The sequence below is a fragment of the Thermobia domestica genome, chromosome 5 (genome assembly GCF_964235325.1).
Source record: "Thermobia domestica chromosome 5, izTheDome1.hap1.1, whole genome shotgun sequence".
NCBI lineage: Eukaryota > Metazoa > Arthropoda > Insecta > Zygentoma > Lepismatidae > Thermobia > Thermobia domestica.
The window spans coordinates 321,345,586-321,366,807 of NC_137458.1; the positions used below are offsets into that span (position 1 = coordinate 321,345,586).

The following is a 21,222-nucleotide window of genomic DNA, read 5'->3' on the forward strand; positions in this document are numbered from 1 at the left end:
TTTGTTGTTTGCACTGCCACATTTACATCGATCGTATATAAATCGTTTAGTCACTCTGTAGATCTGAAAACAGAAGAAAGAAAGAAAATTAAACTTACAGCAGGGGCACCATCAATTTCATCCAACACTAAACAGTTCGGTCGCCGTTCCTTTCCCATTACAGACCTCATCTGCGTTGCAGCTTCAAGTTGGGTTTTGAAAACTTCAGGGCTTCGATCATCACTGGCATTCACTTCTACCACATTGTATCCTACAACAATAAAAGCAATTTATAGCCATTATTATTATTATTTAATTTGGAAGTATTCTTACTGAAAAACAAATTGTACTTTACTATTGATGTAAATCTAAAAAGTACACTATTATGAGATTGTAATCTTTAAGGGGGAATTTACACATGAACTTTTCCGGAATGTCGAAGCCGGATTCTCCAGGATTAAAAATAAACTCTTAGTTGTTTAGTAACAAGAGAGCTCATAGAGACATTAATTAACCAGGATTCATGTTGAAATTCAGGTATTGATTTCTCTGAATATCCATGATTCAGTAAGAAAGTTTTCCTTTACAGGCGACACTACCATCTGTGGTTAGGCTTACAAAATAAAAATTAAAAAAAATCAGTTTTAATCGGTCTCCACCACTCCTATAGCCGTCTAACGCTCTGCTTTTTATTTTTTAAAATAGAATACAAGCATATATGTGTTATTTAACACTGACACTGCATATAAAAATGTATGTATGTCTTAGCATATCTCTGGAACGCCTAAAACAATTTCAACCAAACCTGGTACACATATAACTTAAAGCCTGAAAGAAAGAAAGAAAAACAGCTGTAGTAGTAAGATATTCCTAGCACCCACTCCACTGAGGGATGAAATGTAAAAATATCCAAGATGACCAACATTAATATTGAATTATAGTTTTAGGGATCGCTGAGACAAAATAGTGACACCCCCAATCCGCTTAAGGCCAATTTCAGACCACAATGGATGCAAACCTTCCTGGGACACAGTAGCGTAACTAGAATTTTTCTCAGGGGGGGGGGGCAATGAAGGGCCCAAGAAAATTTTGAGGGGGCCATCTCCAATGAATGATTTTTTCATATATATATATATATATATATATATATATATATAAGTGTGTGTGTTTTCAAGGTGAATGTTTTCATCTTTGTTGTTCATGATTTTACTCTTTTACGGTGGAAATGTATGAATTTACTACTTCAAACAACTAGCATACATTAATACAATTGATTTCCAATATAAGTAAGTAGTAATTTAATCGCTGCATTTAAAATGTGTGTGGCTGATAGACTTAAGTGGAAGCAGAGAAATACACTTTTACAGGTCAAGAAAATAACTTCGAGGTTCATGCCTCTACTTAAAAGAGGATCTTTCTATTCTTGTGGGCAGCAGCAAACTTATCAACAACTTCTTCAAGATCTAACGATTTAGCAATTTTCTTCAATATAAAGTAATCCTAAGTTTTTCAACCTATCATCAGTCATTGAATTGCCTTTATATCTTTAATCTTTTCAAACATGAGAATGGCCTTTCACATGTAGCACTAGAAACTGATATAGTCGCAGAGATCTAGTTGGTTTCTAGGAGTGCGTTTTTGTAGAAAAAAAAAATCAACGAAATTCACCAAGGAATCAACTTTGGTTTTCTCTCGTCTTCATACAACTTAATTGTGTTTGGGAGGATTTTGAGTTTACATTTAAATATTTCCAGATCACTTTCATAATACTGGGCCATATGCTCCATAATAAGTTTTCACCATTTGGATGTAGAGTGGTGATTGAGCTAATGATTTTGCTGCACGATCCAAAGCGTTTTCCGTTTCAGTGATTGCTTTATCAACAGTAGGCAGAAAAATGTCTCTTAGTATATTATCTTTAGAAAATGTGTTTTCTGCCTCCAATGAAGGAAGAGATTAATCCAAAATGAATTTGTGATATTTCGATGGGGAATGTATAATTCGTTTCCACGAGGAACCCCTATAGCCTATCTGTTTCCAGCTCTGGAATTTCAGGACCATTTTGTATGTATATCCACAAATATTCTTGATAAATTTGTTCGAATATTGTTCGTTGAGAGTCATATTCTCCAGACCACATTTTCGACAACGTTTGAACTAGTGAATCTGCAAGAATCAAACCTTCCGACATGTCTGCATCTACTTATAATAAGGCGAAGCTCAAAGTTACAGCATGGCAGCAGTCATATTAAATTTTACCCGAAAACATTCCATCTCGTATAGATGACATTTATTTCCCGGATGGAATGATGGAAGTAAATAAATATCACAAGTTCCAGATTTGGTTTAATACCGCATAATAATATAAATAGTTGTTTGGTAGATAAACTGTATTGATAATAATAATAATAATAATAATAATAATAATAATAATAATAATAATAAAGTAAAATGTGACGTACGAGGACAAAAGTGCTTACGAGACAAACGTCGCACAGAAACAGGAATTGAACTCTAACAGGACAGTGATTTGCCGTTCCACCCCACTTTAAATTATAAGCCTTGCTCTTGAAGCTTAAATTTCACTCTAAAGTAAATTGCCAATAATTATCATGTATTCTTAATATTTCAGGAAAATGTCAAAATTCCACGTTCTAAAAAATGGTAGCCTAATCAGTGACGAAACTAGACATTTGGTGCCCAGGGCAAATTTTGCGATTAGTACCCCTTTCATCTACATCCACACCAATAAACACACATATTAGTTTCCTGGCGCCCGGGCAACTGCCCCGGTTCCAGGATCTTGTTTTGATCTGGCCGTAGTTCAATTACTTTTGGTTACTTTTACCCTTGAGCTCTAAAACTGAGTAATGAATGTGCTTTTACGTTATTAAAATGATGAAGTGAGCACTCTTTGAAGCAAAAAGAGGAAATATGTTTTTCTTTCCCTAATATCAAACAGTGTTAGAACTGACATTTAAATCGGGACTCCTTACAGCAAAAGAAGTATACGTGGTCCTTTTCTTCCTTTCTTTTGTCTATCTTCACTACTTTTTAGAATTTGACGTGAATTCAAATACACAAACACTTCACATCCACAATGGCCAAATGGCCAAATGGCCCGAATGGCCAAAGCTCAGCGGTGGAACATCAGCTTAAGATTCGGAAGATGGTGTGATTGATCCCTCGTGGATAAATATTTCAACTGAGGAGATTACCAAGATTCTTCCTCGGTGGCCCTATTTACTAATTTCCCTTATTTCTATCCTCTGGGTCTCAGATGTTTCAAAGCCTTAAAATAAATTTAAATGTAGTTGAAATAATGCTACTATCCTGTAGCCGCTGCTTAATTAATATTGTAAGTTTTGAGATTAGATTTGAAGGAGGGGCATTAATTAGTATATCCTGTTGAAAATCCATGTCACCACTGATTTACTGTTCTGCATAATTCCTACAATGTAATTTTCTCAGAAATGCTTAATGCTTAATTTTCTCAGAAATGCACATTTTGACGCAAAATTAATATAAATCTGTGATAAAAATTGGTATTCACTGACTGAACTTACTGAATGGAATATTTGTAGACCAGTCCCACAAACATCAGATAACAGGATGATACAACCTGGTCATGGGAGTAACTACACTTTTACACATAACAGCATTACTGCCGCGACCAAGTTGTATCATCTCGTTATCTTACTTGATGGTTAGTAATCAGGAGATTGTAGCACTGGCTCTGTGATAAATTTCGGAATTTCTCTAGTAGTAGCAGTTTTGGGATTAAGCTACAGCTAAAATAGTTTAAAAGAAAATACTTCTGAAAGATTTATTTATAAAGAATCACTGATTTTTGTTAGCCTCATTTCCCCAGGCTTTAGTAGGTCCACAAACGCTGACTCCGTTTTCCTTGGAGATCGCTAGTATCGCTTATTAACATCGCAGCAGAAGGTTTCTACTTAGTTGCCATGGCCAAGAGCGTTAGGAAATTAGACGTAATAGAGACAACACCAGAAGGAGAACCAGTACCAGTAGCAAATAGTAGGTGTTGGTAGTATTCAGTATCTTAATTTTCTCGAACTATTGGGATACGAACAGCAGAGAGAATGAGAGAAATAATAAAAACTTCTGCTCTCTTCTTTTACTGTATATTAAACAAGACCTCTCGATATTATTTAATAATAATAATAATAATAATAATAATAATAATAATAATAATAATAATAATAATAATAATAATACCAAATTATTTAATGGATGCTATGCATTTGTTCTATGTCGCCATAATCGATGGAAATTAATTACTTAGTGTACGAAGACTTCTTTCGTCCAACACGAGTGTAAAGTTTTACTACAGTGCATGCTATTTGTAAGAAAGCATCTCTTATTTTAGTATGACTTTCAACATTGAAGCAAATCAGAATGCAGACTTTTTTTTTTTTGGGGGGGGGGTGTCGAAAACGAAGACAACCAGATAAGGAACAGAGGTTAAAAGGAATGTTCAGATGCTGAGGTCAATGCATGCATCTTACAGATTTAGATAAATTAGATCTTGCTGTACTACAAACAAACAGGAGCCTGAAGATTTTTGCTCGGAACGCAGACTATTGCAACATACGATATTCTGCAGTTGGTAACTTTGTTATCGAGATATCTTTCGGTAGAGTTTAACTTGCGGCTACTATTAACTCACCGTTTGTCGACCTATATCAGTATCACTCTGTGTGGGGGCCGCTAGGGGGGCGCAAGATTTTGAGCAAGGGGGCATGGCCCCCCCAGGACCACCCTTGGGGAAAGGAGATGATGTAAAAATAATACAAAATGATGACCGAATCTATAGTTTCTGTGGTCACTGATTTGAATAGTGACACTTCCGGTGACGTTTAAGTACACTATATTATAAGATTATAAACTTTAAGGAAAAATTTACACTCCCCGAATGTCGAAGCCGAATTCTCAAGCACTAAAAACAAACTCTTATGTAGTCACAAGAGAACTCATAGAAACATTGGTTAATCAGGGTTTACATTGAAATTCTGGTATTGGTTTCCCTGAATTTCCATGATTCGGTACGAAAATTGTCCCTTATAGGGCGATACTAGCATATGTGATTAGGCTTACGAAAAAAAAAAAAGAATCGGCATCCACTATCTGCAAAGCCGTCTAACGCTCTACTTTTATTTATTTATTTTTTTAAAAATAGAGTATAAGCTTACTTTCTTGCTGTGAGTACGGGTGTATGCTCCAGCATAACTCTGGAATGCCTGAAAAAATTTTAACCAAACTTGATACACATATGGCTTAAAGCCTGAAATAAATAAAAACACTATAGGATTAAGATATCCCTAGCATCCCCTACGAAATGAAATGAAATCTTTTAAGTTTTATAATGGTTTTCAAAGCTAAACCAACTTGTCTAATCAGCAGTAAAACTGTCATATGGTTTTTAGCGGCCACGTGCGGTTTGTCAACCAGTTGGATGTTGCCAGTATTACAAAAGCTTAGCCGCTCTCCCCGTCGCCAGGGTAAACAATGAAGTCTCGAACTATTCTTTCTGAGTGTTGCAAACCAATAAGCAGATAAATAAAACAAGAATAACCATTTAAAATAGGAATAGAATAAATACAGGTCATTCGACAAGTAATTTTCTCTCCTTTTAATATAATAATAATAATAATAATAATAATAATAATATAGTTTTTACGTCCGAGCCGTTTCGGGCTACTGTGCATTTTCGGTAATGCTCGGAAAATAGAATCGATCCTAGACCGCCCGTTGGACCGATATTTTATTTTTACCCGTATGAATCGGGTTTGCCCTATTGTACCGTATGAATAGGGTTGGCCTGATAACCCCATTTTTATGAAAACAAGTTTAGTCAGTCATTATTGTAAATAGTGTTGTTTCACTTTATTATCGTAACACAAATTATTCTAATTATTACATAGGAACTCATAACGAGTCTATCGGGTCAAACGGTCCAAACAGGCGAAACACGGGTCAAACGGTTTTATCAGGTCTAAGGATCGAATAAACCAAACGCAATGGTTATCGGGCGGATATTGTTTACCTGAAAAGTTCAAGCACTAATTATAGGTTAAATTCAATCTTAAGAGCTCTAATTGTTTGCATACATTTTTTTTTTAGTTAGCCGGCCAACGAACTTGCGGATACATAAATATAAATGCTCAAATCTAAATTATTGTATATTATTGCAATGAGCATGAACGTGATTTACTATTAGGAGTTGGCGTGATGCACTTGTTAGTCTTTTATAATAATAATAACATTATTATTATTATTATTATTATTATTTTCTTGTTTATGCCCTTCATGCAACATAGAATCAATTTCACATAAAGCACTATATCAGACCTGACTGAGTATTATTTGGAAAATTCTCACATAAATAGATAAACAATTGGAACTTGACACGTCCTCGTTTTCATTATCCTCACGTTCTGAGGACGATTGATCTATCTCGATGACAACATGATCCTTGTCTTCATCAAATACATTTTGCAAGACACGATAACTTTGTTCAATGTCCTGGGAAAATTATTATTATTATTATTATTATTATTATTATTATTATTATTATTATTATTATTATTATTATTCGACAGGCCATCTGTCTATAATAACGATTTAAAACTTTTTTCTTTAAAAAAGAAATGATTAAAAAGCATTTTATTAAGTACCTAGATCCTCATATTTATTAATGTATGCAGATTAATATCTGAGTAATAAAGCTATCATTATTAATTTCCTGTATATAGTATCCTAATTTGTGGCCTGCCCAGTTTTTATCGTTCAGTAACGTGACGAATCACATTAGAAAGAAACTGATCAATTATTGGCCTGTCTAACTATATCATAAAGTTAGAAATAATGTACTTACGAGCAGAGTAGACAAACAGACATTATCTTTATTAAGCCTATTACTAATATTATTATTATTATTATTAGCAATAATAATAGGCCTAATGATAACTAAATTCCTGGCGCAACAGCCCTTAGAAGGCCTGGACTTATGGCACTAATTCCTGTGGGGTGATGTGTTGTCAGCAGATCGGCTACCCTCGCCATTAATGCTTGCTTTCTGGTCTGTAGTTCTTCTACTTTTTTCTCTCAAGTAGCTTCCAATTGTCATCACGACGTTGGGTGGAAGCCGCAGCGCCAACACCGTTTGGTGAGTACGAATAATCACACCTATCCTTCCTCTGACCAGACCCAGGACTGCTTGACTTCGCTGATCTCATGACGAGTGATATTTCAGTATGGCTAGGACGTTGGTAATAAAATTATAAATGCTTATTGAAATAGTGATAAAATTAGCTAGGAAATATACAAAACTGACTCCCTGGAGCTGTGGTCCATGAGGGGCAGTGCCTACACAATGTCGCAATACAACAAGCATCAGCTACGCACTCAAAATATTCAAGATAGCAAGATCTCGGTTTTTAAACTGTGTTGCTATTCCTTTATGTAGTGCCCAAAGTGGAAGATCTAACAAAGTATAGCCGCATACTCCCCCTCTTCTGTTTAGAGGATTGCCTTTACGTCATTTATGGAAAAAACATAATGCGAAGGCTTGTATCGGGAGTAAAATTTAAAGAAGATTTGCTCTATTCGATAACATTTACATACTTCCCGACATGATAAACATCAAAGTAATTTGTGTTTTAAGCTGTACAAAGTAGAATAAAATAGCTTTCATATATTGTCACATGACGTGGGCTGATTGCAAAGCCTAGCTACCGAAATATACGTTCTTCAATCACTCGGTACAAAAGCTACAGATGCGAGACGGAACAAACGCTGTACGATGCTACTATGATAACCGTAATGGGGTTAGCCATACTGAGAGCTTTATACAGTTCTACCTGAGTTGGAGCGGCAACGCCGAAATCTAGTTACAATGAAGGATTTATGGTAGGGATAAGTAAACCCTTAGATCCTGACCTTCGAGGAAAAAATTGGTTATGTTTTGTCGCGTACTATACGTTCTACGTTTATGGCGGCTAGGCTAAAGAAGACGGGAATGATTGAAATGGTGGAATGAAGAAAGTGGGAGGAAACCCGAGAAAACCGACGCACACGGTGTTTGTCCACCATAAAGTTCACTTGGCGTGAGCTGGGATTGAACCAAGGACCCCATGCAGCAGAGATAAACCCTCTAACACTGAAGTACCGAGGCCCCTAGCACTCCTTAGGGACGAAATGTAGAAATATCCAAGACGACCAACATTAATATCGAATTTCGGGATCACTGAGACGAACAGTGACATTCTCAATCCGCTAAAGACCAATTTCAGCCCGCAGTGGAAGTAAAACCTTCCTAGGATCCCATCTTCCCCCTTGGGGAAAGGTAATATGTAAAAATAATAAAAATAACCGATATTAGTGTCGAATTCATAGTTTCTGTGGTAACTGATATGAATAGTGATACTCCGGATGACGTTTAAATACAAGTTAAGCTTATATTGCCAGCCCCTACGGGGTGGAAAGGGACGACATGTAAAAATAATTAAAAAATACCTATATTAATGTCGAATTTATAGTTTTCGGGGTCGCTGAAATGAACAATCACACTACCAACAATATTTAAATTCAAGTATATCCCACAATGAAGGTCAGACGCCTCTAGAGGTTAGGAGTTTCATGTAAAAATAATCGAAAACGACCGCTATTTGTGTCAAATCCGCAGTTTTCCCTCTCTCTGCGATGAATAGTGACACTTCCGATGTCGTTTAAGTCTTTCAGCCGCCATCGGCATTAGGTGTAAGAATAGGTAGCAAATAAAATATCCAAAATTATTGAGATTAGTGTCGAATTCATAGTTTTCGGGGTCGCTAAGCTAAATGGTGGCAGTCCAAATGTGTTTTCTAGACAGTGTAAATCTACACAAGAAGAGGCATGTCACCTGACACGGGAATTGACAGAAGCAACGCCGAAAGAGTTACTCATCGCTGGGATGAACAGTGACACTTCCGACGCAATTTAAGTCCAATTTAGCCCCATCGGCATGGGAGGGGAAATGGGTAGAAAGGAAAATGTTAAACATTGTCAAGATTAGTGTGGAATCTACAGTTTTTGGGGTCGCTAAGCTTATTGGTCAGTCCAGATGACATTTAAGCCTAAGTTTAGGCAGAATATGCATGACATCTGACACGGGAATGATTTGAGCAACGCCTCGATGGATGGATGGATGTGTATATATATATGTATGTTCCAGTACCTCTGGAACGCTTGGAGCAATTTCAACCAAATTTGGTACGCATGACTTACAAACTAGGAAGAAAATACTATGTTGATTAAAACAGCCCTTAGCTTTACTAGGGATGTGGGTCAGGATGACTGACTTAAAAATACTCGAAAAACAATATTTATATATATTAAGGCCAAGCTATAATTTTAGGATCGCTGATATGAAAACTGACATTCCCGACACCATTAAGTATAAGTTCATCTCCCAGTGCGGTAAGACGGTCCTACGGGTGGGGTGATAAGGAAGCGATATGTAAAAATAATCGAAAAGGACCAATATTATTGTCGAATTCATAGTTTTCGGGGTCGCTGAGATGAATACTGAGATTCTGGATTTCATTTAAGTCCAAGTTTAGGTACCATCAGCATAGTGGGTGTGACAAGGGTTGAATTTTTATCACGTTACTTCGATTAAAATTCGTATTCTATGGGAGTAGGATGTTTCAAAACTTATTCCAAAAGTAGAGTATCTTATGAATTCTCATTATTACAGTTTCATTGAAATGGGAATCCTAAATGGAAAGTAGATTGAAATATTTTCCATAAACTTACTTTCCCCTTGCGAAGAATGGACATTCCATGTAAGAATGGACATTATTGTAAATCGAACTTTCTGTACAGGGTTTTCATAAAGTCTGGACGGATTTAATTTGCTTATAATTTTCATAAAAATGCTCATAATGAAATCAAATAAAGTGCAAACGGTGGCGGAAGGATTAAATTTTTACTTGGCAACACTGTTAGATAAGCACAACTCTGAACACGTTGAGAGAGGGAGAGGGAGGACAAGGGTAAGTTTCTTACCAAATTCCATCCATTGTTGTTTCAATATTGACTGTTAAAAGTAAGTTGTAAGCTGTATTGGTGTGTGTGTCTTTTAAAGAAATAAATAAATGAAAAACTCCTCTGAGAAGACTATTTTTTTTACCGTATCAAAGATGGCGTCGGTGAAAGAGAAAGCGCAATGTGTTCTGTGGTACGCAGAGCTAAAATCACCAATTCTGGTGTGTCGAAAGTTCACCAAAGAGTTCAAAAAGCCGGCACCGACTGAGAGTGCAATCCGAAAGTGGCATGCTAAGTTCTTGGAGACAGGAAGCGTCCTGGACCATCCTCGAAGTGGGAGGCCGCCAACATCGCCTGCAACAGTGAGCAGGGTAAGGGAAAGCATCATCAACAGCCCACAGAAGTCGATTCCTAGACGGTCCATGGAACTCGGAATTCCACAGACAACCGTGTTTAAGATAGCCAAGAAGACGATCAAGGCCAAAGGTTACAAAATCAAGATAGTCCAGGATCTGCATGATGAAGATTTGGACATCCGGTTCAACTTCTGTGACGCCATGCTCAAGCACTTGGAACATGGCGACGTTCTCCTTTCAGCCATCATGTTTTCAGTTGAGGCAACCTTCCATGTCTCCGGGAAGGTTAACCGACACAACTGTCGCGTTTGGGGCACGGAAAACCCAAAGGAATTTGAGACACATGAGAGAGATAGCCCTAAAGTGAACGTTTGGTGCGCTGTGTCCTATGATCATCTGATTGGACCGTTCTTTTTTGAAGAGGAGACCGTGAATGGAGATTCGTACCTGAATATGTTGCAGAAATACCTCATTCCGGAACTGGAGGCACGTGGAATCCAGAACGACATCGTGTTCCAACAGGACGGGGCAACCCCTCAGTATGCAATCAAGGTGAGACAGTTCCTTGACGAGAAATTCCCTAACCGATGAATTGGCCGCGGTGGCCCGACCGCTTGGCCGCCAAGATCACCCGACTTTACCCCCTGCGACTTCTGGCTTTGGGGTCATGTGAAAACGAAAATTTATGCAAAGAAGCCAAGTGGTTTGGAGAACTTAAAGGACAAAAGCAGGGCGTCTGTGGCTGGCATTTCGGATCAAACACAGCGGAACGCTGTGAGTGGATTCCAGCGCCGCCTACGCGAATGTATGGACGTAAATGGCGCCCAGTTGGAGGTGTGGCGGTGAATGAACTGAGCTGGTGCAGATTACAGGTAAAAATTTAATCCCTCCGCTACCGTTTGCACTTTATTTGATTTCAATATGAGCATTTTTATGTAAATTATAAGCGAAATCCGTCCAGACTTTATGAAAACCCTGTATTTGGAATACAATAAAACACTAGTACTAAACGATTTTTGAATCTCTCTTGACTCCCCAAGGCGTTCTTCAAATCTTGTGGGCACAGCTAAAAAGACCGCCCTTTTAACCTCATTTATCTTGACTCTGAAACTACTACTTAAATAATTTATACTTTTCTGACCAGAGTATATTGTAATGTACCATCTGCTTCTGTATACAAACGTCATATGCTTCTGTTTGTAAAACATCACCACATGTATTTACGTCGTAGTACTGCACCCTATGTGGTATTACTACGAAAAGCAGATGGTGGACCACTAGCACATCCTACATGCAGTGGAGTCTAAGAGGTATCTACCCTACCCCAAAGTCTTAATTTGCAGTGGAGCTAACGGTTCATTCTCCTCCTGCCTTGCTGTAGAGCTGTCGGCTTTACCTCTGTTTGCTGTTTGCAGTACAGCAGTGGGAGAATCCTAACCAAAACCCGACCTGGCTTGCAGCGGAGCCTTGACGGGAAAACTTAACCCTCTCTGCTTGCCGGTGAGCAGACCGTGTCCTACAACCCCTCAAGTAGCTCGCTTACCTTGTACCTTAAATTAGGCCACTTGTATTATTGAAGTGTTACTGTAAATACTATTGTATCACACTAGAGGATTTTATAATAAACCGGTAGTGGGAGTCGATTCCGGACTCTAATTTACTCTGTCTACTCTACCTACTCCTACACTAGCAGAACTTTTACATGGTGGAGGCGCTGGGTACCCCAGTAAGAATTTAGTGTTATGAAGATCTCTCTTCCAGTTAACGTCTGATGAGAATAACGTTAAGTTATTGAAACTGTTACGCTTTATTTTAACTTTAATAAATAAGTATATTTTCTGGTCAGAAAAGTATTAATTATTTAAGACAGCTCTTCTGTGAAACATGGATTTTCCAGCTTTAGACTTATTTTGAAGTATTTTCATGATTATCCCTGACTCATTTTAATTTTTCTGTCCTTTCCTGTCAGTGTGAACCCCATTCATAACTTTCCTGTATAAAATAGGTCAAATCTGAGATTGAGTGCCTTCGAATAAATAATTATGTTACCTGCGTGCCTAGCGATCATGTGTGCTAAAGTGGTCTTCCCAAGTCCTGGAGGCCCACAAAGTAACGCCACTTTCTGTTGGGGTCTTCCATGTTCATCGAGCTCTTCCACAACAGCAGGAATGGATTTTTTCTGAAACCTTCCCTCTGTAATGAAATAATTATGACAATTAACAGACCTTATACAAGTGCGAGACATAACAAACTCCTTCCACATCTTTCTTCGATATGAGGGAACAGTGAAAAGCAAATTCAGGGCACTGCTGGCAGGCAAAAAATTAGTTACAATAAAACAGAAACAGAATGTGTGTTTCTACTTTTTCGACCATTGTTTTATTTTATAAAGGAAAAAACACAAAGTAGCTCAAGCTGTTGTCAGTCTATCACTGTATTGCAAGCGGTTATAATAATTAGAAAAAATGTAAGTAAAAGGCTATAAACAAACCGCTAGAAACAAACCACATCACTAGGAAGTACTTTCGAAGAACATGGTCTTTATCTTCAGCCTAGACACACTTCGAAATGTATTCAAAACACAGAAAAGAAAATATGGATAAGTAAAAATGATTAAAAGGAAGTTTTAAAAAATATGCGAAGCGAAAATCGAACAACAAAATAGTTTTCAAAAGTCTTTATTACTGAAGTGGTACAAACAGGAGATCGTCAGCACCCATCATCGGCCAACAACAAATGCCGAGGTTGACAAATAGACTAGTGTCCCTCTGGTCCCATGTATTTCGTACTCATAAATATAACATCAAGGTCTCAAAAGTACCCCCTAAATCCCTAGAAAAATATATTACAAATTTTAAATCATGTTTTACTGATCTCCAACAAAGTAGCGGCGTCTATCGGGTTAAATGCCAATGTAACCAAATATATATATATATATATATATATATATATATATATATATATATATATATATATATATATATATATATAGGTCAAACAAAAAGGAGTATTTGTACCAAAACCGATGAGCAAATTCGCACATCCAAATTTCGTTGCTTACAACAGTTATGTAGATTGGCATCGCATCTCAAAGACAATAACCATAACATTGCTAATTCATGTTTGATCGAAAAAGCAAAAACAGCAACTGAACGGAAAATTAAAGACGCTTATTACAGTCATAAGGAGAAACCGACATTCAATTTAGATAAAGATGACATAAATGCAATTTGAAACAGTATTTTTACTACTCATTTCCACCCTCTGGAAGGTAATGCAAAAAGGAAAACAGTGAAGAGTAGTGAACAGTAAGAAGTGAATTACTATTAACATGTCTATTTCTAGTGACAAGATGATTTTTGCTTCGCATTTTTTTTTTTTTTTTTCAAATTCCTTTTAACCATTTTTACCTATCAATATTTTCTTTCCTATGTTTTAAATCCTTTTCGAAGTGTGCCTACGCTGAAGATGAAGACGATGTTCTTCGAAAGTGCTTTCTAGGAATGTGGTTTATTTCTTGTGGTGAGTATTAGCCTTTTACTTACATTTTTTCTTGTGGTCAATTTAGTTTGATTAAACCGTATGATTAATAAGCAAAGTTTAATAGAAGGAAACAGATTAGTACAAATAAAAAATGAAATTAAATCTTAAGTTTTATGTCCCACGGTTATGTCGGCTGAGCTAAAGGAGACGGTGATAATAAGAAATGAAGAAAATGGTGCAAGGAAGAGAGGAAGAGGAAACGAAAACCCCGAGAAAACCCACGCACATGGTGTTTGTCCACCACAAACCTCACTTGGTGCCAGCTGGGATCGAACCAAGGACCCCATGCACCACAGGTGAACGCTCTACCACTGAGCCACCGCGGCTCCACAAATAAAAAAGTAATCAGACCCTACAATCAATGGCTCATTTGATCATGTCGAATTTTAAATAAATGCTTTATTCTTGTAAAAAAATGCACATTGCTTTCAATGAGTGTCCGTGTAATGATAAAAAAGACACTTTTTGCTCTAGAAACAAAATTAAATAAACATTACTTACTTAACCTGCAAATAATAATAATTAACTGCTTAATGCTTCATTAAGCTGTATAAGAGTGTCAATACTCACAATTTACTATTTATTTCGTCTACTTATTTTTATTACTATACATTGCCTGTGAAAGTGTGTTTAAATAATGAGTACAAAAATACACGACTTTCGGAATCAAATCGAGTCATAAGTGCAGCCAAGACAAGGTATTCTTTGCACTGTTCTACCCCAGTAAATCCGTTCCTTTTTATTTTATTTTTCCCCTATGTTTTTGTTGTTTCATTTTTTTTCTTTCTTGTTTTTATCCTCCGTAAATAAGACTCTACAGGACAATCGAAAGCTAGAAAGTACAAAGTATTTTCAAGAATCAAAATTACCAAGTAAGCAAAATGATTGCTGAAATTCTTGAGCGTGTTAGCATATTGTGATATCAATTTCTGGCTGGAATTTTTTAAATAAACTTGAAGTTCATCTGATAATAACAGAATGCACGCACACGTGTTCTTCTTTGATTGTTTGGTTTTGAATTTAACATCCCTTGTCATCACTAAGCTAGATGAGAGATGGACTTATAGCTTAATGTGGGATCTAGCCACATGAGGTCCTACCGGGAATTGAATCCGGATTTGCCGTGTCGAAGGTGTGAATTCTCACATTTTAGCCACGGAGTTCATCTATGAGCTTGAAACATACAGACTGCGATAAGATTTTCGATAGAGTTGACAAAAAAACTTTTTATTTAAATCAGGATTTTTTTAATGATTTGCTTTATTTATTTAGATTACATATGGATAGCAACAAGTTTGTTTCCCCTTAACTTCCTTATACAACAGCGGAGTTATGAAGGAAGGATGGACCCTACAGCTTAAAGTGCAATCGGAACTACTATTCTGTTTGCACCCGAGAGAAACTGTCCTCCATCTGGATCCCTTGATTACAAAGGTGAAGATCATACCGACTCACTCACGGAGAACACCTGATAGAAATACGTTGTGCTGATCTTACATAACATACAAAGAGTGAAAAAGAGAACTAACTAGACCGGGACTCGAACCCCGAACCTCCGGCACACCACCTCGAGAGTGAGTGGTTGTACTGGGAAGTGGACTGGGTGGCGTAGTGGTTAACGCATCGGCACGGTGTGCCGGAGATCCCGGATTCGAAAAAATAAAATGAAATCTTTGAGTCTTACGTCCCACGCTTATGCCAGTTAGACTAAACGAGACGGTGATGATGAGAAATGCATGAAATGGTGGAATGAAGAAAGTGGGAGGAAACGGGAGAATCCCGAGAAAAACCACGAGCACAGTGTTTGTTCACCACAAAGTCCACACGGCGCGAGCTGGGATCGAACCACGGACCCCAAGCACCGGAGGTGGACGCTCTACCACTGAACCACCGCGCCCCCTCCCGGATTCGAGTCGCGGTCCAGTCACTCACTTTTTCAGTTACGGAAGTCGCATCTATACTGAGAATTTGGTGTGCAAAAATAGGTTGTTTCCTTCTTTTATTAGTACATACGATCTTACATAGTTGTGAGTAACTGAAGTCACTTCAGAAGGACAAAAAGATATACAACTGCACAAGTGAAATCACTGTACAAAGCTATACACATTAAAATAAACGAACAACTTCAAAAGACTACAGAGCACAGAAGATCTAATTTAGTCCAAGTTAGTTCACTGAGTAAGAAATACAGTGACTTAACTCAATCTGCATATTAATAAAAGAGGTGAATAAAGATATGAATCATTTCAGTTCACTCTGTCTCTGAACCATTCATATATCCACACATGCAAAAAATACTTTTCATTTCAATAAATCACTTACGTACCAGTTTCCTGGGGTTTGTAATGTAGAAGAAAAGATCTTCTAGATGGATCTAGATATGTGGAAACGTCACCATTAAATTCACAATATTTGTGGAATTGTTGCTTTTAAGTTTATTTTATTTATTTATTTTTAGTTTCTTCAGCCAACTCTGATTTTTGGTAATGGAGAAAGGGTTAAACAGTGCATATTTTCCATACTCAAGGAAATAAAATCAAGCACAAATTAAATAATTCATTATTTTATCATACTTAGTTAAAATAATGAATTTTCGACCCAACAGAGGAGATCGAAATATTCTATTGATGTTACTGATCAGGAACCACAATTTCGAGGAAGAGAATGACAGCGCTCTTCCTGATAACCTTTCTCGCTTTCCTTACCACAGAATCTAAAGCCAGTCCTTTCTGATAGCTTTTCTCACCTTCCTTACCACAGAATCTAAAGCCAATTCTTCCTGATAACCTTTCTCTCTTTTTTTTTTTTTACCACAGAATCTAAAGCCAATGTTTCCTGATAACCTTTCTCACTTTTTTTTTTTTTTTTTTTTTTTTTTTTTTTTTTTTTTTTTTTTTACCACAGAATCTAAAGCCAATGTTTCCTGATAACCTTTCTCACTTTTCTTACCACAGAATCTAAAGTCAATGTTTCCTGATAACCTTTCTCACTTTCCTTACCACAGAATCTAAAGCCAATGCTTCCTGATAACCTTTCTTGCTTTCTTTACCACAGAATCTAAAGCCACTACTTCGTGATAACCTTTCTCACTTAATACCAACGCTTAGTTCTTACCTTTCTTAGTATCTTTCTTGTCATCTTTCGTCCTTACTTTTGCCTTCTTCTCACGATTAAAAACCACCTTGTCCCACAACTTTAACCAGTGAAGAAGCAAACGGTTGGTTCCCTGAAAATAAAGTGATAGAATTAACTTACGCTTCTAACACTCGGTGTTGAATCTTCAAAATACTGAATAAACATCTATCACGCTTATGTTAAAACTTATGTTAGTATTTGATGTGTTGCTGCAGTCCGTATTTTCGTAATTTTCCCATGCACTAAACCAGTATTCTTGGTGCTCCAATTTTAAGCCATGTCAAATTAACTCACATGTAAATTAAATCTGACCAAAGGAAACTCTTTATATCAATAACCTGTCTTAGTTTCGGCAATTTCTCATTGCCTTCATCACATACATCATTCTTTAATTCTAAGTTTCTTATAATATTATTACATTTTATTCATTTTTTTCTTCTTCCTATTCTAGCTTCGAAACGAAGAGGACACGGAAACCACGAAGAAATCCGACGACCCCTCCATAGGTCCTCCCTCCTAAAGAATGGCTATAAGTGCAAACGACAGGACCAAGAAATTATCAGTGCCAGTACTGATCATTCACCTACAGAATTAGTCCCGAGGTCGCCATGGGTTACGGAGATATCCTTTAATACCTACTCCCGGGCTTGCTATGAGCTACGGAGTATAATCCTTTGAATACCTGCTCCAAGGACTGCTATGAGCTACGGAGTATAATCCTTTGAATACCTGCTCCAAGGGCTACTATGAGCCACGGAGTATAATCCTTTGAATACCTGCTCCCACGGCTGCTATGAGCTACGGAGTATAATCCTTTGAATACCTGCTCCAAGGGCTGCTATGAGCTACGGAGTATAATCCTTTGAATACCTGCTCCAAGGGCTGCTATGAGCTACGGAGTATAATCCTTTGAATACCTGCTCCAAGGGCTGCTATGAGCTACTGAGTATAATCCTTTGAATACCTGCTCCAAGGACTGCTATGAGCTACGGAGTATAATCCTTTGAATACCTGCTCCAAGGGCTGCTATGAGCTACGGAGTATAATCCTTTGAATACCTGCTCCAAGGGCTGCTATGAGCTACGGAGTATAATCCTTTGAATACCTGCTCCAAGGGCTGCTATAAGCTACGGAGTATAATCCTTTGAATACCTGCTCCCACGGCTGCTATGAGCTACGGAGTATAATCCTTTGAATACCTACTCCAAGGGCTGCTATGAGCTACGGAGTATAATCCTTTGAATACCTGCTCCAAGGGCTGCTATGAGCTACGGAGTATAATCCTTTGAATACCTGCTCCAAGGACTGCTATGAGCTACGGAGTATAATCCTTTGAATACCTGCTCCCACGGCTGCTATGAGCTACGGAGTATAATCCTTTGAATACCTGCTCCCACGGCTGCTATGAGCTACGGAGTATAATCCTTTGAATACCTGCTCCAAGGGCTGCTATGAGCTACGGAGTATAATCCTTTGAATACCTGCTCCAAGGACTGCTATGAGCTACGGAGTATAATCCTTTGAATACCTGCTCCAAGGGCTGCTATGAGCTACGGAGTATAATCCTTTGAATACCTGCTCCCACGGCTGCTATGAGCTACGGAGTATAATCCTTTGAATACCTGCTCCAAGGGCTGCTATGAGCTACGGAGTATAATCCTTTGAATACCTGCTCCAAGGGCTGCTATGAGCTACAGAGTATAATCCTTTGAATACCTGCTCCAAGGGCTGCTATGAGCTACGGAGTATAATCCTTTGAATACCTGCTCCAAGGACTGCTATGAGCTACGGAGTATAATCCTTTGAATACCTGCTCCCACGGCTGCTATGAGCTACGGAGTATAATCCTTTGAATACCTGCTCCAAGGGCTACTATGAGCCACGGAGTATAATCCTTTGAATACCTGCTCCCACGGCTGCTATGAGCTACGGAGTATAATCCTTTGAATACCTGCTCCAAGGGCTGCTATGAGCTACGGAGTATAATCCTTTGAATACCTGCTCCAAGGGCTGCTATGAGCTACGGAGTATAATCCTTTGAATACCTGCTCCAAGGGCTGCTATGAGCTACGGAGTATAATCCTTTGAATACCTGCTCCCACGGCTGCTATGAGCTACGGAGTATAATCCTTTGAATACCTGCTCCAAGGGCTGCTATGAGCTACGGAGTATAATCCTTTGAATACCTGCTCCAAGGGCTGCTATGAGCTACGGAGTATAATCCTTTGAATACCTGCTCCAAGGGCTGCTATGAGCTACGGAGTATAATCCTTTGAATACCTGCTCCCACGGCTGCTATGAGCTACGGAGTATAATCCTTTGAATACCTACTCCAAGGGCTGCTATGAGCTACGGAGTATAATCCTTTGAATACCTGCTCCCACGGCTGCTATGAGCTACGGAGTATAATCCTTTGAATACCTGCTCCAAGGGCTGCTATGAGCTACGGAGTATAATCCTTTGAATACCTGCTCCCACGGCTGCTATGAGTTACGGAGTATAATCCTTTGAATACCTGCTCCAAGGGCTCCTATGAGCTACGGAGTATAATCCTTTGAATACCTGCTCCAAGGGCTGCTATGAGCTACGGAGTATAATCCTTTGAATACCTGCTCCCACGGCTGCTATGAGCTACGGAGTATAATCCTTTGAATACCTGCTCCAAGGGCTGCTATGAGCTACGGAGTATAATCCTTTGAATACCTGCTCCAAGGGCTGCTATGAGCTACGGAGTATAATCCTTTGAATACCTGCTCCAAGGGCTGCTATGAGCTACGGAGTATAATCCTTTGAATACCTGCTCCCACGGCTGCTATGAGCTACGGAGTATAATCCTTTGAATACCTGCTCCCACGGCTGCTATGAGCTACGGAGTATAATCCTTTGAATACCTGCTCCAAGGGCTGCTATGAGCTACGGAGTATAATCCTTTGAATACCTGCTCCAAGGACTGCTATGAGCTACGGAGTATAATCCTTTGAATACCTGCTCCAAGGGCTGCTATGAGCTACGGAGTATAATCCTTTGAATACCTGCTCCCACGGCTGCTATGAGCTACGGAGTATAATCCTTTGAATACCTGCTCCAAGGGCTGCTATGAGCTACGGAGTATAATCCTTTGAATACCTGCTCCAAGGACTGCTATGAGCTACGGAGTATAATCCTTTGAATACCTGCTCCAAGGGCTGCTATGAGCTACGGAGTATAATCCTTTGAATACCTGCTCCCACGGCTGCTATGAGCTACGGAGTATAATCCTTTGAATACCTGCTCCAAGGGCTGCTATGAGCTACGGAGTATAATCCTTTGAATACCTGCTCCCACGGCTGCTATGAGCTACGGAGTATAATCCTTTGAATACCTGCTCCAAGGGCTGCTATGAGCTACAGAGTATAATCCTTTGAATACCTGCTCCAAGGGCTGCTATGAGCTACGGAGTATAATCCTTTGAATACCTGCTCCAAGGGCTGCTATGAGCTACGGAGTATAATCCTTTGAATACCTGCTCCAAGGACTGCTATGAGCTACGGAGTATAATCCTTTGAATACCTGCTCCAAGGGCTGCTATGAGCTACGGAGTATAATCCTTTGAATACCTGCTCCAAGGGCTGCTATGAGCTACGGAGTATAATCCTTTGAATACCTGCTCCAAGGGCTGCTATGAGCTACTGAGTATAATCCTTTGAATACCTGCTCCAAGGACTGCTATGAGCTACGGAGTATAATCCTTTGAATACCTGCTCCAAGGGCTGCTATGAGCTACGGAGTATAATCCTTTGAATACCTGCTCCAAGGGCTGCTATGAGCTACGGAGTATAATCCTTTGAATACCTGCTCCAAGGGCTGCTATGAGCTACGGAGTATAATCCTTTGAATACCTGCTCCAAGGGCTGCTATGAGCTACGGAGTATAATCCTTTGAATACCTGCTCCAAGGGCTGCTATGAGCTACTGAGTATAATCCTTTGAATACCTGCTCCAAGGACTGCTATGAGCTACGGAGTATAATCCTTTGAATACCTGCTCCAAGGGCTGCTATGAGCTACGGAGTATAATCCTTTGAATACCTGCTCCAAGGGCTGCTATGAGCTACGGAGTATAATCCTTTGAATACCTGCTCCAAGGGCTGCTATGAGCTACGGAGTATAATCCTTTGAATA

General features: G+C 38.7%; 1 protein-coding gene across 2 annotated transcripts in view; it reads right to left on the bottom strand.

Annotated features, from left to right (window-relative positions):
• The window catches only part of cutlet (chromosome transmission fidelity protein 18 homolog), a 107,515-nt gene that overhangs the window by 55,915 nt on the left and 30,378 nt on the right, over positions 1-21,222 (bottom strand). For both annotated transcript variants that reach the window (XM_081760534.1, XM_081760533.1), the window contains exons 8-10: positions 17,043-17,154; positions 12,435-12,578; positions 99-250 (exon numbers count right to left, since the gene is read on the bottom strand). In XM_081760534.1, coding sequence (XP_081616660.1) covers positions 99-250; positions 12,435-12,578; positions 17,043-17,154 — 408 coding nt within the window. The remainder of the gene's footprint in view (positions 1-98; positions 251-12,434; positions 12,579-17,042; positions 17,155-21,222) is intronic.